Source organism: Osmerus eperlanus, chromosome 16 (genome assembly GCF_963692335.1).
Source record: "Osmerus eperlanus chromosome 16, fOsmEpe2.1, whole genome shotgun sequence".
NCBI classification, from domain to species: Eukaryota; Metazoa; Chordata; class Actinopteri; order Osmeriformes; family Osmeridae; genus Osmerus; species Osmerus eperlanus.
Window position 1 is genome coordinate 3,087,241 of NC_085033.1, and position 26,370 is coordinate 3,113,610.

General features: G+C 42.0%; 3 protein-coding genes across 4 annotated transcripts; 1 reads left to right on the forward strand and 2 right to left on the reverse strand.

Moving 5' to 3' along the window:
* Positions 1-73: 73 nt before the first annotated feature.
* Positions 74-5,018, reverse strand: cdk5 (cyclin dependent kinase 5). Its single transcript, XM_062481108.1, has 12 exons — positions 4,787-5,018; positions 4,341-4,429; positions 4,153-4,220; positions 3,838-3,898; positions 3,672-3,728; positions 3,431-3,526; positions 2,704-2,778; positions 2,519-2,615; positions 2,269-2,340; positions 1,929-1,987; positions 1,751-1,831; positions 74-1,579 (listed from the first exon to the last, which is right to left on the reverse strand). The coding sequence occupies exons 1-12, from the start codon at positions 4,821-4,823 to the stop codon at positions 1,493-1,495; spliced, it is 879 nt and encodes a 292-aa protein (XP_062337092.1). The 5' UTR covers positions 4,824-5,018; the 3' UTR covers positions 74-1,492.
* A 278-nt stretch (positions 5,019-5,296) lies between these two features.
* Positions 5,297-13,140, reverse strand: abcb8 (ATP-binding cassette, sub-family B (MDR/TAP), member 8). The gene is made up of 16 exons (XM_062481096.1): positions 12,954-13,140; positions 12,316-12,649; positions 11,987-12,142; positions 11,813-11,907; positions 11,164-11,269; positions 10,910-11,071; positions 10,697-10,782; positions 10,505-10,602; positions 10,300-10,405; positions 10,179-10,212; positions 9,901-10,037; positions 9,703-9,797; positions 9,413-9,546; positions 9,122-9,269; positions 6,812-7,062; positions 5,297-5,693 (listed from the first exon to the last, which is right to left on the reverse strand). The coding sequence occupies exons 1-16, from the start codon at positions 13,049-13,051 to the stop codon at positions 5,610-5,612; spliced, it is 2,124 nt and encodes a 707-aa protein (XP_062337080.1). The 5' UTR covers positions 13,052-13,140; the 3' UTR covers positions 5,297-5,609.
* A 241-nt stretch (positions 13,141-13,381) lies between these two features.
* Positions 13,382-25,213, forward strand: atg9b (autophagy related 9B). 2 transcript variants are annotated; one of them, XM_062480880.1, is made up of 15 exons: positions 13,382-13,679; positions 14,172-14,301; positions 14,456-14,499; positions 14,776-14,840; positions 15,351-15,521; positions 17,612-17,753; positions 18,297-19,045; positions 19,317-19,470; positions 19,717-19,896; positions 20,361-20,606; positions 20,902-21,137; positions 21,504-21,612; positions 21,735-21,819; positions 21,973-22,128; positions 22,227-25,213. In XM_062480880.1, the coding sequence occupies exons 2-14, from the start codon at positions 14,193-14,195 to the stop codon at positions 22,101-22,103; spliced, it is 2,421 nt and encodes an 806-aa protein (XP_062336864.1). In that variant the 5' UTR covers positions 13,382-13,679; positions 14,172-14,192; the 3' UTR covers positions 22,104-22,128; positions 22,227-25,213. The 2 variants fall into 2 exon arrangements, with proteins under 2 accessions (XP_062336864.1, XP_062336865.1); XM_062480881.1 differs by having other exon boundaries at positions 21,519-21,612.
* Positions 25,214-26,370: the final 1,157 nt, after the last annotated feature.

Genomic DNA, 26,370 nt, shown 5'->3' on the forward strand with positions numbered 1-26,370 from the left:
GACATTATAATTCAGTACCAACTGTTATTAAATATGGAATATCAGAGCCATTGGGTAAATAATTTTCACACCATGATGTGTGTACATTTTATTGAATATTGAACCATTGTAAATTAAATTGACACAGACTGCAAGTCCTACCAAAAACTGATACTAGGAAAGTGCAAAAGTTCACTCCGTTCAAAATAAGATAAGTTGTTTTAACTAATGTCATACAGCAGTTTTTCTTAAATAGGATGAGGACATTTTTTCATCATGAGAAATACTGTGATGAGCAGATGTCATGTTGTCTTCTAAAATGACACTACAGAGCCAAACAAAGAAATACGTGGGGGCATTATGTATAAACGGTGCCTTGAGAAAGATTCTAGAGTCTCATTTAAGTATTCAAAGAAGCACGACTCATGAAAAGTCATAATGTATACAACAAAGAATACTACAAATACACACAAGCAGACATTCAATTACCCATAAATACATGCATTCTATTTTTTCGTGCCCTACATCAATAAAATAAAAATAATTTCACTATTAGTAAAACCAAGTTTTTTTTACGTTTAAGCCTAAAGTACTTACTATCGGGAATAAAACAACGGCAGAGCTTGCAAACCATTTCTCACAATTAAATAACCTAGAGAACATAGCCAATACAAGGCTCAAATTTTATTACATGCTCTAAAAGGTATCAGTGGAAATTCTTCAACCTGTTCACAAAAGTTGTAAGACATTAGATCAATAAAGATGTTAAATGTACATAATTAATAGATATTAAGCAATTACTCAAGCTTATGGTCCACTTTTCAAAACATATCGGTTGGCCCAAACTGGAACTTATCTTTCAGTGTTCAACATAGTCAGTAGGGGTGAGACCTAAAACATTTAAAAATGAACTGCCATATACAAAGTGCTTAAAACAATACAAAAAGCTAAATACAAAGCCTGAGAGGTAACAGAAACAACAACAAAACATAAATAAGCTTCCTAGTCCACTTGACAATCTCCTTCTACAGATCAACTCCTTATGATAATGAAGGACAGTGGAAGTCTGTCTAACTGTTTAATGATTCAACTTTATATTATCAGAAGTAATTTGTCAAAATAGCGAAGCATTCTAAACAAATTGCTATGCTTCAGTTCACTTAAAATTGTTCATAATGCTTTCTTTGTTTTCTGTTCTGGCTCGGGTTTCAACTGTCTATGAGGTCCAGATTTGTTCATTGCTACATATGTCCTGTTCCTGTAACCATAGTCTTCAAATAACATATCGAAACAGACTAAGAGTAGAAAGACATGCTAGTTAACAGAATCAACATAATCCATGTCTTGCAGAGCTGTGAAAACGTTGTTCTACAAGGAGGCACAGGAGGATTTAGGGAAGTGTCTGTTCCACAGGTGCAGTATGGGTCTTGTAGTGTGACCGGTCCTGTTAACTAGATGTAGTGAAGGAGAGTTGATGCTGATGGCTGAGGTTTACCCATTGATATTTTGTCATCTAAGGTGGGCAGAAATCAGCAAAGTAGGGGTGCTGCAAGGCCTCCTCGGCAGAGATCCTCTGGACAGGATTACATTTAAGCAGATTCTGTGTTTAAAAGAAGCAAATTGTAAGTGTTGCGTTGCGTAAAATTACAACATTAAAACCTAATGCATTCCAGCACTATTGGGAAGAGCCTCTGTGTAGCTCCACCTGCTGGTGACTAAGTTGAACTGCCTGCTGTAGGCACACCACAGCTATTGGGATGGCCACACTAACCTGCAGCAGATCCCGCCCCGTGCTACTTAGTTTAGGAACAACATTCACCAGGGAAGTGGTGGCAGGATACATCGGGTACGGCTGTAGGCAAAATGAGGTCAAAGGAAACTGTTTACCAACACCAGTTCGTATAAAAATGATCCAGAATAAAGTTTAAAGGCGAACAACAGTGGTATACCTTGTAATCTGGGAGCTTTGTCATTGTCTGCCATTGTTCTTCAGTTGGTGTACCCAACAATGTGACACAGCATTAAGGAAGAGCAAACACCAAAGTAAAAAACAACCAGTGAGGAAGTAGAGAAGTCCTGGTGTGACAGGTGGAAAAACTGTGGAATTCTCTAAATGAAACATTCAATTTGTTACAAGATCAATACTAAAACATCAACATTTTGGTCAAATGGACCTAACAAAACAATATTCTATCAAAGGGTTCTCATAGTGATCCTATTCTAAAAATAAGACATATTATTGTACAGACATCTAAACATGACATCAATCTCACAGATTGAAGAAAGGATATCTGAAGATCCGCTTCAACTGGTCGTCCACATCATTACCCGGGAATAAAGGTCTTCCAGCATTCGCCAGCTCTGAATAGAAGCATCTCATTAAGGCCAGCATAAGCCATGTATACTACTGGGAATTAACATCATTAAACATGTAAAGGTGACAAGACAAGCTCTTTATCAGGTGGGAAAGGAGTTAGGCCTACATCTGCAGCTGACAATGTGTATACTAGAGGAGAAATGTTGCACTAGTAAAACATACCTGCAAATATGCATCCGGCAGACCACATGTCAATGGAGGTAGAATACAGTTTAGCACCAAAAAGTACATCTGGAGGCCTGTACCACAACGTCACCACCTGGACAGAGACATATCACAAGAAATCACTGACCTGTGTCAATAGTGAATGAGACCCTTAACCGCTAGTTAGCGCATTTAATATTTACCTCAGCGGAGTAACACCTCACTGGTATTCCAAAGGCTCGAGCTAAGCCAAAGTCAGCAAGCTTCAGTTCCCCATTCTACAGGGACACAATCACCAAGAGAATTACTAACACATCAGGCCTTAGAAAATTAAGATGCATCATTATTTTCCATTTAGGCCTACATTCTCATCAACTCTTTGGCTTATTCATTAAGCACTGAATAAGCCCTTATAATAAACCAACAAAGAAACTAAGTCAGTTGTGTGAAACCACATAGTTTGTCTGTGTTTCTAACAGATAATCCTATGGATTATTATCAATTTCATTTATTTTCCTTTTCATGAAGAAATTAACTTTTACAATGATTGCCCCTCCCCCACTAAAACAGTGCACATGGTTTTAAGAAACTTGTCTTAAACACAGACCTTAGTTTAGCTATTTCCTGTGGAAAATGTATTAGGACTTATGGGTTAGGAACAGGAAGAAACAACCTCCATACATGCATACAATGATATCTCTTAGCTATTTCTAAGAGTATCTACATTTAGCTACATTATATTACAACATTTTGTCTTGCTACGTATCCTGTGTTCATTTTATGCCCCATACTGGTTTTGGTGAAGCCGCATCCCTCCTTTAATTGCATATGTCCCTGCACATTGTGTTATGATAACATTTTATTGAACATTCCTGTTAACAGAGACTGTCCCATTCCTCTGTTACGAAAACCCACCGACTGTGGACTTACTCTGTTGATGAGGAGGTTTTGGGGCTTCAGGTCTCTGTGGAGTACATTCCGACTGTGACAGAAGGCGAGGCCCTTCAACAGCTGGTACATGAACGACTGAACAAGTATGGAGGGAGGAACACACAATAGACAATGACACAGTCGATCCAACTGAGATCAAGCTCCTAAACAAGGGCTGAATATCTGAATCAAACAAGGAATTTGATGTTTCATCTTAACTTGTCCTATGGCAAAAACTCACCTTGACAGTTTCCGGATCCAAATCTCCATTGCAGCTGTCAAAGTATTTCTTTAGATCCTGTAGCATTACAATATAAACCCAACCCAAATAATTATGTAAGGAATACATAAACTATTTGTATAATCCAACACTAGACTAGCATCTGTAAGCATTGAGCATTCCTCACCTGATCACAATATTCAAACACTAAGGTTAGCTTCTTGTCACTGTGCAGGACATCATGCAACCTATGGGAGACGGTATGTTAGTACGAGAAATTACACATTTAAGCATAATCCCAGTGGTTTTGGAAAGAAACATACTGATGGGTCCTCACACCATAGACATAATATAGGACAAATATACAGGCCTGTTAGTTTACTTCTAAAAAGTCCTACCACAAACTGCACAACAATTATAGAGATCCGTAACCAGCGAGTTGGCAAATAAGCACGTTGACACTCTTAAATGCCGGCTATGGCAATGGGTACAGCACACATACCTGACAATATTTTTGTGTTTTAGCTCTTTCAGAAGGCAAATCTCTCGCAAGGCAGAACTAGGAACTCCCTAAAAGAATCAAGTAGGATGATCATTTGAAGTGATCGCAAAGTTGTTGCACTACTAGCTAGCTAGGCTAGCTATAGTATAATAGTATCAATAAAAGTATCAATAAATGCAAGAACATACCTCGTCGTCGTCATCCAGTCTAACTCTTTTTAAAGCTACAATTTCATGTGTCTCTCGGTTTTTAGCTTTGAAAACAGTGCCATATGTACCTGCAAATGATGGAAGCACGAATTAATAATTGAATGTACGCTAACTAGCTCTAGGCTCCATTTAGCCTAGCTTGCTAACTACATAAACTACAATCTAACAAACTAGATGTACTATTCGCTCGATCTTAATGTAAAACTTTAGCTAGTGTTTACCAAATGTAATTATATCTAGATGTATGTCTTCATTAATTCAATAGCTAGCAAACTATGGCATATATAATTGTCAGCTTGCTACAGAACAAGTAGCAACACTAGCTACTTTATCTTGCGAGCTAGCTAGTAGTAGGCTTAGGTGAGATGGCAATAAGCTTTTCAGAAACAATGTGATGGCGTTAAAACGGCTACAGATGCGCTTACCTTCTCCAATTTTCTCGAGCTTCTCATACTTCTGCATTTTTGACAGAGAGGCTAACTTCGGCTAGCTAGCTAACAGTGATGAAATGCCACCCTAGCCAGGGGTTGGGATGATGTGATGATGACGTTAAGATAGCTAGCTAGGTAAACGGCTAGGGCTAGCTAGCTGCAGTGTTCCAACAAGCAGGGCTTGATTTGATAGTTAAACTAACACCATGGTCACCTAAAGGCCAAATGAGGAATTGCAACACAGGCAAATCAAAATTACCACCCACTTTGCCCAAATTCCTAAAGGGAAACAAAAGCATACGTTTGGTCTAATGATTGTTTATCAACAATTACAATTACTTATCAGCAAATTACTCTTAACTAGCAATAGTCTTCCCAGCCAGTGTAATCCTGTTATGGATTTAGCTAAATGAGTAGCCTATAGGTTGTAATAATCTGTCCAATGCCAGTACCCCTCTAGCAACATTAACACACTATTTTATATTGAATACAAAGTAAAAGAACAATGATAAAATATTTAATTGATCATAGTTACTTACATGTCTAGCATCAAAATAACCTTGCTAAAACAGTACTCAATCAGTTCAAGATCTAAACATGTTGCAATAAAGGCAGCCTTTGGCTGCAAGACATTATCCAGTTGGCCCACTCATACATGTTGAGATGTATTAAATGGAATCATAGTTAAATTAAACTAAAAAAATTACAGTACATTTACATCTTTTTTTCATGACTATTCTGATTTCTGGGGGAAAATTGGACATGTTACACAAATGCGTTACAGACATCAGTTGATGTGTACAGTGTGCCTGGTCAATCATTTCTTTTCCTCTGCTCTTTGTCTACGGATCAGTTCTGCATAGAGTCCTCCTTTGCTCAGCAAGTCCAAGTGAGATCCCGCCTTCAAAAACAATAAATGGTTAGAGTTGGCCACTTGTAATTACAATAAGTAAACTGTTTGGTTATGAGGGACAAAACTTGTGGTGTTTGAAATAATTGTTATTATAATAATAATAAAAACCTTTGTTCTGTCACATATATATTTATTCTTTATGTATTATTATCCCCCCCCCCCCTCGATAGGAGCTTACAACTTTTTTGTGGCAAAAAGTGCCTTGTGTGGCAGACTGAGGTCCCTCAGTGCGTCACAACGTCAGCACACTTAACAACGATGATACGACGTGCATAGATACGACATGCTGCTCAGCAAGTATCGTGCCATGGTGTACTTGCAGCATCATACATTTAAGCAATTCAAGACTTGCATGTACAGTAAGTAATGTCACATTAAATAATGTATTTAAATTCGAGCTTGTGTGGTGCGTCGCTGTCTTCAATGCCACAGCCTAAACTTTATGTCAATCTGTTTGTGAAAACGACTAACATGCCCTGCGCTAGAACTAGTAGTACAGTAAGCTTGCCATAGGCATTTCTCATATGGACAGATGAGGGGGAATTGTGTCTCGTTTTCGCTCATTTAATCCGTTCGACCTTACAATGTTTCCATATAGTTGAAACACAGGGCTATATCTACGAATGTGTGGACTCAAATATACATAAAGAAACGTTTTTAATTTCCAGCGCATTCAAACAATCCCCTTAGTGAAGTTTGGCTAGCAACAGCAGCAGTCACCTTATAGTGACAGGTTATCAACTTCTGATTTGACAACCCAGTCATTTGGAGCAGATAAACATCTGAAAACATGCAGGGCTAACAGTAGACTATTTCATTACACACATTATTTTAGAAGTGTAAATGAGCAGCAACAAATGTCTACTTTTGAATGTATGTAATCTTCATACATAATAAGTATGCATGCTTATTTTAATTACCCAAATATGACTTGTACAATTTAAGTTAAAAAAACGCACCCATCTGCAACTGAGGCAAGCACGCCCCACAAATTCCCCAGAAATTGTACCCTCTCTAGTTGTATTTAAAGTCCTTAATTCTCTTGAAAAAAAAGGCTGTGCAGTCACACACAGGATAAATATGTCCGTCTGTTGCTGCAATCTCACCTCTACGATGCGGCCGTTGCTCATGACACAGATGAGGTCAGCTCCCTGGATGGTGCTGAGGCGATGGGCAATGATGAGTACGGTCCGGCCTGTAGTGGCCCTGTCCAGAGCCTCCTGTACCACACGCTCTGACTCCGCATCAAGGGCACTGGTGGCCTCATCCAACACCAGGATGCTGGGGTTCTTGATCAGGGCACGAGCAATGGCAATCCGTTGCTTCTGTCCCCCTGACAGAGTTGCCCCACGTTCACCTGGGTGCCCGCAGGGAAAAAGCAAACTGCCTTTGGTAAATATAGCTCACTATCCACCTTATGGGCCCGTTTCTGTACTAATATCTGGCTTCTGTGCTGACTATGGGCAGCTCTACTACTATGGAGGACAAACCTTCTGCTCTCAATGTTATCACAACGTAGAGTTCCAAGCGTCAACAAATGCAAAACTGAACTTTTTGCTCATTTAACATTGTGATAAAAAACACAATTGCAGGGATGCCAACTTTTCAAAAAACCTTGGAGTGAGATTTGGTGGGGCCAACCGAAACACGTGTGTTTGTCATGTCTCGTCTCGTTGTATTAATAAGATTGAGTACAAAATAAAGAAGCCAATGACAAAAGGCTCTCACAAACAAGCTAGAAATGGTTAGTGGCTTACTTGTGCTTTCCTATGAGTATCTAGTTTTGATTGCTGTTACCAAGACTTGTCCTGCTTAAAAACCATCAAACTCTAGTATGCTGTTCTTATGCCTTGGTTATATGAGAATCCTTTAAAAAAAAACTTAAGTCCCATTCACTGTTGACATTCTCCTTAGAAGTTGAGGCAAACTGATCATCCACATCCTCAAACACCTGAGTGGCATCCATGGGATCATAACTGCTCATCTGTAAATGTAACTGTGTTTCCTCTGTGTACATTTAAACACCACTGTGATTTCCCACAATGACAATAAGACTTACATTTGTCTAACATAAGTCTTACAATAACTTTGATCAATGCATTAAGACATCAAGCATCTTATTGACCGTGTGTGAAATCTACACAGTACCGTTTACATGTACACAGCGTGTAATGTATTGTGCTATAACATGTATAGTACATAATGATGTTATTAGTATGTGGATACAAGAAAGTATGTATGTGGTACGTAATAAGATGGCTCAATAAAAGAAGTCAAGTTCTGTGACCATCCTTGTCATGTGGCTCATAGAAACAAGAAGAAGACAGGGGACAGTGTCCTGGTTTGCAGATGAGCAGTAGTGAGTCTACAAATGTTGTCCTGATGTATGAGGATGTAGTTGATCAGTTTGCCTCTAAGAACGACAACTCAACAGTGACTGTGACTAGTTTTCTTTTTTAAAGGCTTCTCACAGAACAATGGCAACAACAACAAAAATAGACACTGGAGGGTTTGATGCTTTTCAAGAAGGACGAGTCTTGGTATGGTCATCAGAACTACACACTGACTTGAAAGTATGCTACTATAACTAGAACTTGTTTGTAGGAGCAGAGATCATTTTGTCATTGTCTCCTTTTTTAATGCAACCTAATTAACACAATAAAGTAGTCTTGTTTTGTCCTTGGCTAATGCATGGAGACTGTCAATAAGATGCTTGCATTTGCCTTACTGCACTGATCCAAGATATCTATTGTATGTCTGGCAGAATAATGTCTCGGAGCCCAAATCTCAATCAACCTCCTCCCTTGATGTATCATACTCACTCATCATGTCTTTGCTTTATTAAATATTTCTCTAAAGATTGCTACCAATGCTATAGGCCTATGTTGTAGATGTTGACAACACCTGTCTTGTGTGTTAGAAGAGGTACCTTACACCTTAGAAATGTGTCCTGTAGCCACCATCACTGCAGTTACACTGGTGTCTGTCTAGTGTGATTTAAAGTGTAAATGAGACAGTCGTTTCCTAAGCAAACTAATACGGCATATTTGAAACTACACAACACAGATGTAGTATCGCTATTTAAGCAAAGGTGAAAATCATCAATTCATAGGTGAAATCACTATCATTCTGATGGTATTTTAAGAGCAGATTGACTGCTGTAAAAGAGGGGACTATTTGCATATATTGAAAATCTTCGCCCCAAAAAATCTTTAAAAAATATGAAATGTGCCTTGTTGTGATTACAGTATTCTAGAAACATGTGAAAACATTTTCTTCAAATACTGAACCAGCAAACTTCGCAAAACACATTTATCATTGCCAAAACGATATGGCCACGACGATACACCCTTTCTCCACAGACTACCACTGTTTGTTGACCACATCAAAGGCCTTAGTTGCAGACCCACACATACCGACCACGGTGTTGTATCCCTCTGGAAAGCCTGTGATGAAGCGGTGAGCATTGGCTTGCTTGGCAGCGTTGATGACCTCAGCGTCAGTTGCCTCAGGCTTCCCAAAGCGAATATTCTCCAAAACGGAACAGCCGAACAACACAGGCTCCTGCGAGAGGGGTTAGAAAAGATAGAAAAAGAATTTGAGCAAAATGCTAGTTTTTCTTTTCAGCTGACACAGGTGTCTCTCTACAGAGGGAGACTTGTGATGTTCATTTACACGGAGAGGCAGTCTCCTTGCTTCAAATGTACCTGATTGATGTAACCAATGACCTGCCCTCTGAGCCAGGAGGGGTCGAGGGTCCGGATGTCGAGCCCATCCAGCATGATCACACCACCGATGGGGTCATAGAAACGCTCCAGCAAGGAAGCAACAGTGGACTTTCCTAAGAAATTATGAGTCTTGTATTATATCAGGCATAGATGCCATATTGACTGTCTTTCCTTGAATAATGTAATCAGTATGTAATTGTTGATTATTTGCCTTATGTGTACAGTATATGCAGAATGACTGCATCAGCAGGAGATGGTGGGACACATACCTCCTCCTGACTCCCCAACGATAGCGATAGTCTTACTGGGAGGTAGTGTGAGGTTGAAGTTTTTCAGGATCTGGTGGCCAGGTCTTGTAGGGTAACTTTGGAGAGAGAAAGACAGGAAAATAGCACCCCCTGCTGTGTATGTCTCATAGTGTGTATGGTGGTTTGTGTATCATGTGTATCATTATGGTGGCTTCTTGCCTGAAAAAGATGTCCATGAAGTCAACTCTTCCAACAAGAGAATTGTATGGGATGCGACCTCCCCCGGTCAGTGGGATGGTGGGCTCTAAAGCCAAATACTCAAAAACACGGGCACCTGAGCTGATGCCTCTCACCATCTAGAAAAATTAAGTGAGAAAGAAAAATTTACTATTTAATACCCTAACTCACATGTAAAGTGTGAGTAGACTAGATCGAAAAGACAAAATGCTTATATTTCTAACACTTTTGTAATTGATATTTAAAGTGCCTGAACTTACTTGGCCAAAGAGGATAGAGATACTTGCCAAAGACCTGAGCAGAGAAGGACAACATTAATCTATTCCCTTTGTTGGATTAGCATTGCTACAGATTTTTTACAAAAACATCATATATCTTTACCTCTGAACGGTTTGGGAGGCCACCAGGAAAGACATAAGGTCACCTGGAGACATTTCATCTCCAGCCATTAAAGATCCACCTGCAAAAATGGTCCCTAGTACAATACCTGTTCAAAAAGTGAGAAAACAGCATAATTTAAAAACTATGGTGTTACAAAAGATGCAAACCAATCCATTTTCTGTAGGCCCATTGAAGACACACTTACAGTTTAAGACAACGTTCGATAGGCCTTGAAAAACAGCTATTCCTGAGCCAAGAGATTCATTTATTTCACAAGATTTGTCCACCTCTAGGGCATATAACCTGAAACACAGATGACAATATTGTGTCTGGGTCTTTATCAACAATAATAATAATTCAGTAAGTCCTGTAGTAATGCATGTACAACTTCACTCACTGAAGTTCTCGCTCCTCCATAGCAAACGCTTTCACTGTCCGTACGTTGCCAAGTGCCTCATCTGCCACCCCTGTTGCTTTAGACACCTAGAAAGAAACACAAGCACACACACAAAAGGAAAGTCAAAATAGCAATAAGCCACAAAGGTTAAGTAACATAAGAATTAGTTAATTAATCTATTTTTTTGATCCACCAAGTAACTATTGCCCTTACCTGATCCTGAGCCATGCGGGACAGCCTGCGTAGAAATGAACCAACTAGAGCACCTGCTCCCACCAGACAGGGCAGAACCACAACCATCATACCAGTGAGTTTGGGGGAGATGACATAGAGGGACACAAAACACCCAACTGTCTGTGTGGCACTCCGCAAGCCCTGTTGATATAAAAAAAAAAAACAGCTAAATGAACACATAATCTTAAACAGTGTCCCTTGGTCTGACAAGTCTGACATTTAATCCGGCATACCTGAGAGATGACTAGTTTAAAGGAAGACTTGAACTCCTGAATGTCAGCAGTTAAACGGTTCACAATCTGGCCTGTCTTATTGGCATCATAGAAGGCAACATCTTGCCTGAAACAAACAAATTAAATCTTGTGAGAATAGGAATAACTAGTACTACTTCCTGTGAATTGTGTGGGGTGTCAAACTCAATTGAGTTCATGGGCCACATGCAGCCCAAATAAATCTCAGAGAGGCCGGACCAGTAAAACCATGTCATAATAAATAACATTTTCACATTTCTACCTTTCTTTTAGTGAAAAGTACAAATACATTCTGAAAACATTCACAATTAAGGAATCATCCCATTTACAAAACAGACATTCAACAGCCTGAGATGTCTTTAGAAAAATAACTGCAATTTCAAAAATCACCACATTCTGTCAGTGTACTGGACACGTGCGTTACAGTTACAGTACATTAAGGACAGTGAATTTTGGAACTGAACAATAACGTGGTATTTTACTTCTTCATGATTCAACTTTTCATAAATTATCCAGTGGTCCTGATTGGACCCTTTGGCAGGTTGATTCTGTCCTGGGGGCCTGCATGTTTGACACACCCTGATATAGAGACATACCAATATTTTAGACTATGTTTAGGCTGTTGTATTACCTGAGTAAAGAGGCGAAAAGGGACTTTCTCATATCTGATGCCACTCTTTCTCCTACCCTGGACAGCAGAATTATGTAACCGCTGGTCAGCAGACCCTGCAAATAAAAACACATTAGTCCAATGCAGATTAAATGTGTCAAATCATAAAATCTGACATGTTCCAAAAGCACGTACCTGGAGACCATACAACCCAAGCAGCTTCAGAGCAGGACTCCTAATCTCTGTCATGTAGTTCCCTGTATGCTCTCTCATGTAGCGGGCAACTACATTTACCAAATCCCCCAACATTAGTGGTATTTCAATGTTCAAGACGGCAGCACCAAAAGCCAGCTAAAGAACAAAATGTTAGTCATGATTATAAAGTAGGCTAGATTAGAGTTGATAGTCTATGTCATACAGCCTATGAGGTAATTTATTGATATCAAAGTATGATAGTGAGAGTGACTTCTTTTGCAAAGTATATCATCAACACTATGACATGCTGTTTGTGTCATGCTACTTACCACAACGGCCCCAATAAGGGCAAGGAGCTGAGGTTTGACAAATTCCCATAGGACCTCCCAACTGAACTCTGCCACAGTTTCTTTGATTGGAAATTCTTCTGGACCATTGTTATTTACATCTAGGTGGCAATATGCAACATTGCCAAAAAGTCGTGCAGAGACAGTGAGACCCACTGGTCCTAAAATCCATTTCAGACCTACTCTTGGAGATTTCAATGTCCGGCAGGTAGACTGTCGAAATGCTCTCTGTGCCAGACCCCAGACACGGTTTCTGGCATTTTCACGTCCAGTGAAGTTAGCTGCATTGGTCACTGGAGTTGAGTTAAAATGACTCCTGAAATAAACAGTGACCATCAGTGCCTTAATAAGTATTCTTCATTACTAGGAGTAGTAGATACACCTTACATGTTTCATCCAGACACCAGTAGTATATGAGCTCTATGAGCACCTCGTGCATCGGGGGTGATAAAAGAAATAAGACCTAGAAATGTGATATTGTTTTCTAATGGATAACAAAGGGCACAAGAGTCCTAGGTAGCTAAATGCTTCTAGAAAGTTGACAATTTACTTATCTAACTACAGTAAGCTATACCTAGCTAACTATGGGGAGCTTATAAACAGCTAGTAAGTTTCCCTACCTTGAATGTCTCCACAAGTCTTGTGTTTTATTGACTCGCGAATAAAGGGGACGCACTTGTGCAGTGGTACTAACTCTGTAACACATTAAGTGAAACATGTTGCAATGCTTAACTGGACATTTATTTGAATTTTAACTGAGCGCCTGGCTCAGGGGTACTGGTTCAAGGAGTTACATGCAGGCTGACATTGAAATATCCCACAATGCATCACTTTTTTTAGGTGACAGTGACAGAAGTAATTTCTTCGGAACGTTTAAATGGGTGTTAAGCAAGAAAAGATAATAGAACAATTTCATTTTATTATACTTAACATATTTATTTATTTATTCATTAATTGAAGACGTATCTTTCCAATAGGTTCCACTAAAACGGAAGTGACGCTAACATAAAAACACAGTGACGTCAAATGGTGTTTTGTTGACATTTGTTCGTGAAAGACAACCGTGGAAGCCTACGGATGGCTCTTGTAAACAGCTTTTAAGGTTGTTGCGTGGTTATGCTGTTACAAAACAGTTACACTAGTAAGATAACCGTGTTTACATAACGTGGACAAGACTGCTTTACAGAAGACTATACAAATAGGGTGTGCTTTGAGCCACTAAAATCAAAATATAACGTATAGGGGAGCCGAAATAGAACACATTGAGCGGAGCTTGCTTGCTTGCTAGCTAACACAAAACAACTGACGTTTGGACCGCTAGCTGTCTGACAACATCAAGCTGAGAGGTGGGTAGCAAAACAGCAATCGTTTGCCACTTGCCAGGAGTTTGTAATTACAATGTTATCATAATGTATATGTATTATCTTTCTAGGGTGGCAGCTATAGTAGCTATAGCTATAGGCATTTACAGTACTGGGCACAGCCAGCTAACATTAGCTTTGTCACCCCGCATTGATAGCGAGCTAGCTCATTTTACCTTTATCTACGCAGATTGAGCTAATTTGTCTTCAAGCTTCATGTACAGTACTGAGTGCTTGGTCTCGAAAGTGAATGATGAGCTGTCGGACTTGTTGGTTATGAACTGGGGAGTATTCCATAACATTGTGGGTCATCTGGAGAGTTAATTTACCCGATTATGTCGCATAACCTGCTTTATGGAATTACCCACTGGACGCATACTGTAATTCCAGCTACAGTAAATAACTTGGTTTCAGGCAGACTAACTTACCTGACAGACATGCCATGAAAGACTCTAATACAACTGTCTCTGTCCTCAGGAAGTGAGAATGTGAAGCACAATGGCCAACTTAGAAGCCTACCAGGAGTATCAACGAATTGAGGACTTTGAGGAGGACTCACCACCCGGAGAGGAGGACTTGTTAGTGCATGTGCCAGAGGGCCTAAAAGGTAATAACATTTGACACATGGTAAACGTTGTGGGCATATTGAATCCATGCACTGAAAATAAATCTGTCCAATCTAACTTCACATCTTAGTGATTAAGTTATAGTTTGAGCCTTGCCTTTTTACTTATGATTCTCATGCTCATCCTCATTTACAGACTCATGGCACCACATCAAGAATCTGGACAACTTCTTCACAAGAATATCCTTTTGACATAATCAAGTCACTTGCAATAACTTGTAAAGATGATTCTGAAAATACCAATTGAATATCAAATTGGTTCAGAGGAGAGCATGATACATGAAATATGACAGTAGAATGCCCATAGATCTAGGTCTACTTACTTTAAATCATTTTGAATGGTGTGCCTGTTAGTGACAGTTACTGTTTTATTGTCTTACTATTGACGACTTAAGTTGCCTCAGAGAAAATGCTTAATTTGCAATGTCTTTCCTTTTCCTTAACTTGAATTTCCACATCTATCATTTCCATCAAAAAAATGGCTTTTCTTGTATGATGCTTTCTGAATTCTTTGAACTTGTGTAAGTATGATTTTACCATCTTACTGTCTGAATTAACTGTTCTACATGGTAATATTCATGTAATCAGTGTTTCCCCTGCACTTTAGAGTTTGACAAAGATGGCAAAAGATGTTCAGCTAGCAGGCTGCAGCAAGAACAGTACTTCACCCGTATAGTGAATCTGATGTTTGTCTGTCCTTAGTCCTACACTAATGGGTGCCATCACAGGGGGACCAAAGCAGTTAGCCTGAGAAAGTCCTTTCACACTATGACATCTCTTAACAAAGCTTAGCCTGTCTACGACTCAACAACGGATTCCTGGGAACTCAACTACACTGAACCAGAGCAGCACAGCCCAGTTAAATCCCTAAATATGTCTGTGAGCTGTTTGTGGGGGGATAAAATAAATATTTGGTCTCCGTCCATAATCAAGACAAGTGTCCTCCTCTTCCCAGATAGTTACTGTGCAGTCTTTATGATAATCATTTGTAATGTGCTCTCTAACCCCATTCTTACATCTCCTCCCCACAGTCAGTTTCTTTTTGTCGTCACATTCACAACGTTCCTCTTCAACTGTGTGGAGTATGATGTCCTGTTTGCCAACCGGGCCGTGAACCACACTGGGCCAGGCCAGAATCCTTTGGACAGGAACAAGGTCACCTTACCCGATGCCATCCTACCCAGCCAGCAGTGCACGGAGAGGTAGGGGGCTGTTTGTCTTGGCGTGGGGCTGATATTGTTGTCTGTAGGTGTGTGGGGTTGATATGGTTGTATGGGAATTGATATGGTTATCTGCAGATATATGGGGTGGATAGGGTTGCATGCATATTGGTTTCATATGGTTGGATATAGGCCTAGATTCATGGGGTGGACATGGTTGTTATGTACATGTGCACATTGTGGTTAAGGTGAAGCTGGTCATCCCTCCCTGCCAGCACAGGTTAAGTAAGATGTGTTGGCACATTCCTGTGGCAGCTTATCTATGTTGTGACACCACAGCCAGAACAGGAATAGACTCTTCTCTACCACCAAGAGATTTCAATTGACGTACTACTAACTCAATATGGAGTACCTGGTAGCAATCAGATACAGTTGTGACAATTCTGTCACATTGTTGGTTTGTTTACATGTAACTGAAGTGACACTGAGCACATTGCGACAGTGACATGTCAGGGCCTGCTGAATTGCATCAGATATGAAGAGAGTTTTAATTTGCCGTGCCTAATTTAATTATTACTAGTCATTCAGAGGCTAATGTTTTCTTATTGGATTGTGTCAGATGTGGTTTCACTCTAAGACATGCTCACATTCGACAGCTGGAGATATAGAGCACTGGCCTACTTTAACACGGCCTGTGGGTTGTTGCTGCTTGGGATATATATATATATATATATATATATATATATATATATATATATATAAAAAAATAAGTCTTGTAAAAAATAAGTCTTGTAATAATAAGTTTTGTAACAGAGATGTTATAGGAGGTCAAGTCAAGGTCTTCAGAATGGCTCAATCTCACCCATTGTATTCCCCCTAAACCAAAATGAGGGTTGGTATTTGTTGAACTGTCTTTTAAATACTGTCTGCACACTATTCATGCTGTGCTTTACATATTTGTGAGGTCTGTTTTAGTGAAATTGGATCCTGAGTTATTTTAAGTCATGCATTGGCCCTTGTGTTTGAGTTTGCTTACTAAGAAAAAACCCTCACAGCCAGAATAACACTGTCAATCAGAAAAACAGTAGGACTTTACCATTATAGAACCAATGGAGTTTGCTAGTTTTATAACACAGGCAAACTCCCTTCTTATTAGCCGTGAATAACTGGTTAGTGATAGATGCTAGTGTGCATGTTTTCAAGTTTAAAAAGAGGGCCTCACTCTAATCATGACTTGACTAACAGTCTGGTTACTTCAACACAGACTCGTCAACATCCAAGTTGCAACACGGCTGTAGTTTTCTTGGAGCCGGTTATTTGTGTATGTGTGCTCGGTGTACAGACCAACAGGGAGAAACAAGGACAGTGTAATGGATAGCCCTTGCGAGGAAAGACAGGGCCAGTTGGAAAGACAGCCGCTAGCAAGCAACACACAGAACTGGGCAGGCAGCCTGTCAACCACATGACAGCCCCTGCAGCGTGGAGCAAGACTAGGAACCCTTCACCACCGATCAGTTTTTTTTTCTTCTTCACAATGTGGCTAGCTTGTCGTTCCTCACAACCCTGGGTCCCGATGCCCTCCCCCCTCCATCCCGAAAACCACCCTGACTGAATGTGTGTCGGATGTCCTAAGTGTTGACGCACAGCCGCATCAACACGCCCCACCTTTTGGAACTTGCCCATCCACACAGGCCCCCACCCCCCTCCTCCTCCTCCACCCCCGTCGTTTTGGATGTGAGATTCTGAGAATACTAAATAAAAAACAGAAAGATCATAACCCAATTTGTGAAGGGGGGGCCTCGTGTTTTGAAACAGGAAATCAAGCAGCTTTTCTGATACACAAGGAGTCTGTATATTTACACCGTCATCAACATTGACTAACTTTTTAGATATGATTTAGCCCAAATGATAACATACAATGAGATTGTAGCTGAATAAGGTTTCTTTTGAAATTCAGGGCATCACATTCAATATATCCAACACACTTTTCAGATAGCCAGATCACACAATAGAGGGGAATTTCTGCCTAAAGGTGAACAGTTGAGACTTACCTTCTAACCATTTTGTCATATTTACAATGTCAAGCTCCAAAACACCATGTTCCTTCCACCCCATCCCTGCTGTGTCTCCAGGATCCAGGAGAACAGCTGGATCATATTCCTCCTCATCATGGCCGCCACCTTTTGGATCTATCGGCTGGTCAAGGTGTTCTGTAACGTTCTGAGCTACTGGGAGATACGGCAGTTCTACATTAAAGCCCTGAAGATTAGGATGGTAAGTTGGCCTGGACCACCTCTAAGGCTCTTCTGATAAACACTTAACACATGCGGCAAAGAAAGAGAAACTGGTAAATTTTTTATTTAATTGTTATAAGTTGGCAGTGGACCTGCCATTCAGGTATCTGTGTGCCATGTATAAACTTGAGCTGGTTTGTCCTCCATGGGGCTTGGCATAGCTCAGTGGTTAGAGCATTTGACTGCTCTTGCACTTGATCTTGAAGTTGCAGGTTCAAATCCCCCCCACACACACACTGTGCGTATGCATTAGAGCGCCCTGCTAAATGCATACATCATCTACTATTGTGATATTATTCTCCAGGACAGTGCTTGATCGTCTCATTTCAGAGAGGTTAGGGAATCATTTTTACGGTTCTCCTTTATTGGCCCAAATGGGTGATCTGGTGTTTTGCCCCCCCCCCCCCCCCCCCCCCCCCCCTTCTTCCCCTCTGTGAAGCCCATTGTGTTACATCCTGGTATGAAATGCGCTATATAAATAAAGTTAGATTTCATTTGCTTATTCGATATGATTCCCTTCCAGGACGATCTGTGTAACTTCACCTGGCAGGAGGTGCAGGACCGTCTGATCAGCCTGCAGCGCGAGCAGCAGATGTGCATTCACAAGAAGGAGCTGACAGAGCTGGACATCTACCACCGCATCCTGCGCTTCAAGAACTACATGGTGGCCATGGTCAACAAGTCCCTCCTGCCTGTACAGCTGCAGCTCCCCCTGCTGGGCAACCTGGTGTTCCTCACCCAGGGCCTCAAATACAACTTTGAGCTCATCCTCTTCTGGGGACCCGGCTCGCTGTTCCAGAACAAGTGGAACCTCCACCCCAAGTACAAGCGGGCAGGAAACCGTCTCGAGCTGGCCCAGAAGCTGAGCCGGGTCATCCTGCTCATGGGCCTGGCCAACCTCCTGCTCTGCCCCTTCATCCTGGTTTGGCAGGTGCTTTACGCCTTCTTCAGCTACACCGAGGTGATCCGGCGTGAGCCCGGCAGCCTGGGCGCCCGCCGCTGGTCCCTGTACGGGCGTCTATACCTGCGGCACTTCAATGAGCTGGACCACGAGCTCCACGGTCGGCTGGGCCGTGGCTACAAGCCCACGTCTAAGTACATGAACTCCTTCAGCTCGCCGCTGCTAGCCGTGCTGGCCAAGAACGTGGCCTTCTTCTCGGGCTCGGTGCTGGCCGTGCTCATCGCCCTGACGGTGTATGACGAGGACGTGCTGACCGTGCAGCACATCCTGACCGCCATCACTGTGCTGGGCGTGGTCATCACCGTCACCAGGTGAGGCCAGGGGTTTGGGGGACCTGTGTGACCCTTGTTTGTTCCATTTGACAGACAGTCCAAGTCCCTGTCCCATCCTGTTATTATCAACCAAGTAGCCCCCTCTATCTGGGAAGGGGAACTGGTAACAGTTGGGTGACAGAACAACGTTCCTCAATCTTCTATAGACTGAAGGGCAGCTTACCTCCAGATTTGGACATTAAACATCAAATGTGCTGTCATGCTGAATCCTGTATACAGAATATGGAGAAATGATGTGTGTGTGTTGCAGGTCCTTCATTCCAGATGAGCATATGGTGTGGTGTCCAGAGCAGCTGTTGCAGTGCGTGCTGGCACACATCCACTACATGCCAGACCACTGGAGGGGCACGGCTAACAAGAGTGAAACCAGGGACGAGGTGGCCCAGCTGCTCCAGTACAAAGCGGTGAGGAGGGGTGGGGGGCGGCCTTGCAAGGACGCCGCTCATTGGCTTCCATAAACCAAGTCAGGATGATTGATCGGTTCGCTGGGGTCAAAGTAATTTAGTATACAGTGCTCCAATTGGGTGTGGTGTGGGATACCAAAGCTGTAACTGTGGGGCTGTTCTCTCTGTGGCATTGGGAAGGTTTAACCCTGACTCGTTTTATAATTCATTTTAATTTGGTGTCGTTGTGTGTGTGTGTGTCCTCAGGTGTTCATCCTGGAGGAGCTGCTCAGTCCCATCGTCACACCCTTCATCCTCATCTTCATCTTGAGGAACAGGTCCCTGGAGATCATCGACTTCTTCCGGAACTTCACTGTGGAGGTGGTGGGTGTGGGCGACATCTGCTCCTTCGCTCAGATGGACATCCGCCGCCATGGCAACCCAATGGTGAGTTCGCGCAAGGCCTGCATTGCCTAAGACAGTATATTTTTACAGGTATAGCAAAAATAATTCAGTAAAAAAAGAAAGAAAGGGTTTGTACCCTATAAACATGTTGTGCAAGCTATTGAGGCCCTCTGAGAGTTGTTTAGCAACACAGACAGCTCAGTGCCAGTAGAAGGTAAATTCATTTTTTGGGGGAAGCCCGCTACTTTCCAGCCAATTGTGTTCCAGCAATCCTTTTACAGCCAATCATCTTTGGCAAGGCGGGCCTTTGGAAAGAGTGGACATTTCTCATATTTTAACTTATTTTACAATGTGACGCATTGCAGAATTTAGCATAGCTAGTTAAAATTAAGTACTGTAACAAAAATGACTGTTTCCAACGTTGATGTTCCAATATGGTTGCTGCTTGATGTCACTAATACAGTTGACCGTTCCCCTGTCTGACGTGGTGCCTGTTATCTCCCTAGTGGATGTCTGAGGGACAGACGGAGGCCTCGGTCTACCAACAGGCGGAGAACGGCAAGACAGAACTGTCTCTCATGCACTTCACCATCAAAAACCCTCGCTGGCAGCCCCCCCAGGAGAGCTCGGTCTTCATCAGCCACCTGAAGGAGAAGGTGCACCATGACGCCCAGACGGGGCCCCCAGCCCAGCTGCTGCTCTCCGAGGCCCCCCTCTGCTCCTCCCTGCTCTCCAATGACTCGGCCTCCGCTGTGAGTCTAGACACCCACACTAGACACATGCTACTCTGGTCAGTGACACACACACACTCATACACAGGAGAACCTGTCTGAGAACCTGGCTCAAAGGACATTTACACATTTGACATTTGATTCATTTAGCAGACGCTTTAAATATACTCGCAGTCGTACCGAAGAAGACTTGGTATCAAGTCATGGTATCTGTATTCATGGATTGATCGGTTAAGTCGATTGGAAGGGATTTCATCGTAAACGGTGAACCGCTATTCCTACACTCCTGACCTGTGGGCCTCTGCTCTGTTTCCAGCCGGACAACCTGCTGGCCAGCGTCCTGGCCCACCCTGTCCTGACGGCATCGGGTCTGCCGGGGCGAGACCGCCGCTTCCTCCCCCCCAGCACGGCCGCCTCAGCCGCCGCCAGCGTCCTGGCCTCGCTGTCCACCTCCCAGCTCCCGCACGCCGGCCGCAGCCGCTCGCACGTCCATCTGACCTCCACCCACCCGGACGGCCCCATGTACCGCAGCGACCGCACCTTTATCGACAGGTAGGCCACACGCGCTCATTCGGGGGAGGGGGGGGGGCATCGTCGTTTCCAATTTTTTGAAGCCGTGGGTCACAGCAGTCATTTACAAATACACCTTTAAAATGTGCACTGGTCTGCATTGTTCTTTTCTGGAGGCACTCAAAATGCTCTGTGGAATATAATAGATATATAGATAATAGATAGTTATTGCTAAAGTCTTTGTAGAGGCAGCCTCCTTCAAGGCCTTTCTGCCACTCGTGTAACAACAAAAAGCAGTTGCAGCTCCACCAATGCATGTTGCTTGTCTATAGACCTTGTTTTGAAAAACGACAATAAATGGAGATATAAATAGAATGCGAACGAGTCGATTTCTCACAAACCTGACAGGAACTCTCCTCTCAGCATGTCTGCGAGCGACTCCCGTGTCCACAGCACCCCGCTGCTCTCAGAGTTCGCCTCCGCCGAGATGAGCCTTCACGCCATCTACATGCACGAGGTAACCGACCGCCCGGACGGGACCCCCTCTGAAACTCTTCCACCCGAAAGGAGCCTGTTCCTGGGACCGTTTCCGACCAACGCCAGTGATCCTCGTGACGTGTGTGTCTGTGTCCCCTGCAGGTCCACCAGCAGAGCGCCCTGCCTCAGAGGGCATCTGGCCAGTGGCAGAACCTCGTCCCCATGAGGGATCTAAACACTACCACTGGTACGTTTCTTCCACCCTTCCTCAGTCAAGACTCAGGCTTCGACGAGCCAGCGCCACCTTGAGATTTGCAGAGTTTCGCCACAAGACGGACAGATCGGAGTGACGCGGCGGAGGTCATTGCTGAACCCTGTTGATCTTCCTGTCTCCGTACAGGTACTCATGCTGTGAGCTTGTCCATGCCCACTCCTCTCCGTCTGGGCGGCTGGACCGAGGAGGAGGAGGAGGATGAAGGAGAGGAGGAGATCAACAGCGGGTCGACTCCTAAAGAGGACGCTAAAGAGTAGCCGCTAGAGTGCCTTACATCACGAGGTGGGGGCTTTTCTCCTCTGCCGTCAACCACCATGTTACCCACAGCCTATTGGAGGAGAGCCGAGTTAATGCCACTTCTCTCTGTGCTCTCTTTGCAGTGTTTACACTTTTCTTTCTCAATGAACATTGTGGCCTTAGATGATCGGTTTGGAGAGTTTGAATTGGACCTTATGGACATCGCTCAGTCGGCGGAGCTCATTGGATAAACCACTGTCTCCGCCCCTCCATGCCTCTCCTCTCACATCAGGAGCGATGTGACGTCAGGGAAACCAAGTCTTCCGTCACTCTCCTCGTCATCCTTTTGTTATAAATGTATATACAGTCTGCGTGTTGCGTGTGTGTGCCTGCGTAAATGTGTGAAAGAGTACTGTTGTCGACAATATATTTTTTTCCCTTCTCAGTTTAGGTTTGATACTTGAGGGGAAAAAGGTGGCGTCGCTCAAAATGTGGGTATGGTTGACCATGACTCATCAGTAACTTAGAAGGCAGAACACAGAATTCTTGCAGGGTAGTCGTTTGTGAAAGGCAAGCAGCAAAACCATCACAACTTTTGTTGTGATGGTTTTGCAAAACGAAGAATGGTGTTATGAGAACACGTTCACTTGCTTGGGGCGGAAACACGTTACTTGGTGCTGAAAATACTACATGGTAGTGTGTTATAGCTGCCTGACCATTTCAGCTACAAGAACAGTAGGATTGCAACCCTCAACATTGTCATATTTAGGCCCTCATTGATTATAAATATACTTCCATGTCTTACCTCTACGAATAGTAGAGTTTTAGTTATGCTGTCTGTGTTTAATAGACAAATCAAAGTACTGAGGTGATGTGTACCTTTGCTAACGCTGGGTGAGTCGCCGGGAGGGCAGCATGAGTACCTGACGAAAGCCTACAGGGGCTAGATCAAAAACACCTGTGGAAAAACTAGACGTCCTTGGGAACATTGAAAGCTGCTGTCTGTCAGTTTTTATTGACCATCCATATTTTAATTTCAGTATTTATTTCCATTTTCTTCTCCTTTGACAAGGGATTTTTTTTCTTCCATTACAGATAAACAAAAAGAAATCCCCACCTGTGCTCACTTTAAAGCCATCAATACATCGTAGAGTTAAGGACAAGCGTTATGGACAGGTTGTCACAGGAATGTTTAGGTTGATTGGTTGAACAACGTGTGGATTATGTGCGCCTTTTTATGTGGATCCAATCTTCAAAGGCACACTCAAAATGTATAAAACAAGGGCTGTTGCCACAGCATGCTTTGCATCTTTACGTGGAGATTGTTTAATTTAATAACAATGAATCCTGTACCAGTATTTCCTTTTTTATATAACAGAACAATCTTGACAATGACTGTCACTTCCTTTAGGTTTTTATTTGAGATTTTTTGCCTCATAAATTATTTAACATATTTCATATACCAAATTACCCCTCCCTCCAAAAGAAAATAAATTAAGTAAAAGAAATGTCTTCACATTTTCACCCTCTCCTTAAAGCGTTCCTTCAAAAAGCATTGCATTAGTGTAAGCATGGAGTAACAAAGTTCCCAGGGTATGTTTTACAGCAGTACTTTTCTTTGAAATCAATGCAGTGAAAATGCACCTGTGCGCAAGGAAGAGGATTTAAAGATGATTACATTAAAAGTAAACAACTGCAGTTTTTTGGGATACAGCCCCACCTAGTGGTTTCAGAAGTGCATCTCGCTGAGGACAAATACAACTGCATGGCAATGCTGAATGTAGCCTACCCCTAGTAGTATAATGTATCATAGTGACTGTAACTATAATGGCTTGAAACTTAACACCATCTTAAACACTGATATTCCCATGGATGGAATACATTTAGGTATTAATCTCACAACTCACCACCCCTATAAGACCTCAAAAGTCACAGACGTCAGCCCCCCTCTCACCCATTTGTAGGTAGCTGACTATTCCCTATTATGTGTTTGTAAGGGAAGAAAATACATCTGTCTATTTATGCTAAGCTAACATTAACTCTATTTTGCACTGACCAAAAAATGAACTGATGTTGCATAAGTGCATCAACTACATTTTATGTGCAGCGGTCTCAAAGGGACTTTGTGTATTTCACCATCCTGACCAGCTTCTCTCACTTTATGTATATAAGCATAGCATCACCATGTCTAGTATTGTTGTTGTCCACAGTGCGGCCACTTGGAAGCACTGTGGCCAATCACACACCTGGTTGCTGTTACCGCTGTTACCGTCAGTAAAAGTTTGCCCTATCGGGGGAAAGGTTGCTGTCATGTTTGTGGATATATATACGTCACATGGGCATCACTGTTCTTCATTTGTCGTCACTGATGTTTTGCTGATGCCATGAGCTTTTAGTTATGGAGATGTGGCAGCTTGATTACTATCCCCCCCACCTCCCATGAAGTTCTTGCCCTTTGCCAGTTTGCATATCTAAATCTCAATGCCTCATATCTCTTTCTTTTTTAAATTTTATTTGGAGCCGTGCCTTAGGTTTAGAAGTAGTTCCTCTTAAAAACAATTTCATGTCAACCATCAAATCTTGTTTAACTGTATTCTTAGCTGCACATATGTATAGTATTTATATTTGGCAGGTTTATGTTTGGCACCAAGTGAACAGTGGGAGTTGTATTTTACTATTGTGGATTAGGCTTGTGTATTTTAACATCAACTGCAGTAGACAGGTGTTTCACACCTCACAGGTGTGAAACATCATCTACATCATCTACTGTACGTGACTTGTTGTTTTGCACTTGTCTTCCCTTCCCTGTGGAAGCAGTTCTTGGGAGCATGTACGTTCAATACCTTGTGTTGATTAGATGACTCCTATCACATAACCCTCCCAGTATCACAGCTTGTTATCCACTATCCACCAGTCCAAGAGACATATTGACTGGTACAAGGTGCTACGTTTTCATATTCTAGTGTTGAAAGTTTTTTTTTTTTGCTTGGTAATTTAAGAACTAGCTGAAAATGCCAAAATATATTGTTTTCATCACAGCTTTACAGTAAACATTTTATTTGTTTTCGGAATAGTTAATATAGGTAAATGATTCTTATTTTGTGTGTAATCATTAAAGTGTGTCCCAAGATGTCATGTTCTTGATTTGAAATTTAAAAAGAATTACGATAATTCATTCTGAGATTCTTTATTAGTGTGATAACAAAATTGACATATAGCTGCAAGCAGCAATGGTGGATTCCTCTAAATGGCAAAATATTGTAAAATGTACATGTTAGACTTAACTCCTGACAAAGGAACCGTAAAAGCACATTTAATCCTGCAGTATTCTAAATCACTGATTGTGATTTGATGCAAGCCGTTTCTTCTATGGCAAGCATTGTCAGATTTGGCCCAAGTTCAAACATCTGTAATTCAGTCAGTTTGACATCTAAAAACGTTGTGTGTCCAAGACAAGGATGGTGCCTCAGTCTGGGTGTATTGCCCTGCTCGTAAGAAGGGGGTGTCCCCAAGCTATGCAATCACTGGCAGGGGCTGGCGAGGTTCTGGACCAGGTAAAAAATGGTTTAATGCCTACCTTTGCATGAACTCCAGAGTAGAACCCAGTAACAAAGGGTAATGAATGTTAAAACCGTTGTAATCTTCTGGTCAATGCTCAGCATGAATCGTTTTGATGTGTAAGCAGGAAGACCCTACAGACAAAAACAAACAATACAATGCTTTTGTTTTTTACATATTTTGGAGCTTTAATCTCAGTGTGCTGACATTCACAACCAGCCATTCTGAAGACATTTATGCAGGTTAGGAACAACATGAGGTTGAGTAAATTGACAGAATTGTCATTTTTGTGGTGAACTATCCCTTAAAAATGATATAATATGACACTAAATTGTATTCATTTAAACTCAGTTTAAATGAATAAATTGTCTGTGGTAGGGTTATTCATTACCACAGACAATTATGCAGGGTGTTGCTGGTAACTTGTCTACCTCCACATCTTTGAAAAGGCAAGACTCTTTCACATAATGAACCATCACCTCTTCCTTTTCATCAAAATAGGCAAGCAGAAGAAGCACCACATCTTTCAAATCTTCACTGCATCCCTCAGTTTGACGCCTCATAACTTCTAGTTTTGCAGCAGCTTGCAGTACTTTTGTCTTTTCTGCACCAAGTTCGGTACAAACCTGTACAAGTTTTTTTCTTCTTCTGTTGAACATAAAATAAGATAATTTGAAAGGGTGCCCATTGACTTTAACAGTATATATACTACGTTAGACACATTCTTCA

Excerpts from the sequence above, each read along its gene's own strand:
- cdk5 (XM_062481108.1), bottom strand. The coding sequence starts at position 4,823 with ATGCAGAAGTATGAGAAGCTCGAGAAAATTGGAGAAG. Across the intron at positions 2,341-2,518 it reads TGCCGGATGCATATTTGCAG|AGCTGGCGAATGCTGGAAGA; the intron begins GTATGTTTTACT and ends GCTTCTATTCAG. Across the intron at positions 1,580-1,750 it reads CGGGGCGGGATCTGCTGCAG|AATCTGCTTAAATGTAATCC; the intron begins GTTAGTGTGGCC and ends TTTTAAACACAG.
- abcb8 (XM_062481096.1), bottom strand. The coding sequence starts at position 13,051 with ATGTTTCACTTAATGTGTTACAGAGTTAGTACCACTGCACAAGTGCGT. Across the intron at positions 10,783-10,909 it reads CCCGCATGGCTCAGGATCAG|GTGTCTAAAGCAACAGGGGT; the intron begins GTAAGGGCAATA and ends GTTTCTTTCTAG. Across the intron at positions 9,798-9,900 it reads TTCATGGACATCTTTTTCAG|TTACCCTACAAGACCTGGCC; the intron begins GCAAGAAGCCAC and ends CTCTCTCCAAAG.
- atg9b (XM_062480880.1), top strand. The coding sequence starts at position 14,193 with ATGGCCAACTTAGAAGCCTACCAGGAGTATCAACGAATTGAGGACTTT. Across the intron at positions 17,754-18,296 it reads AAGCCCTGAAGATTAGGATG|GACGATCTGTGTAACTTCAC; the intron begins GTAAGTTGGCCT and ends ATTCCCTTCCAG. Across the intron at positions 19,897-20,360 it reads GCCGCCATGGCAACCCAATG|TGGATGTCTGAGGGACAGAC; the intron begins GTGAGTTCGCGC and ends TTATCTCCCTAG.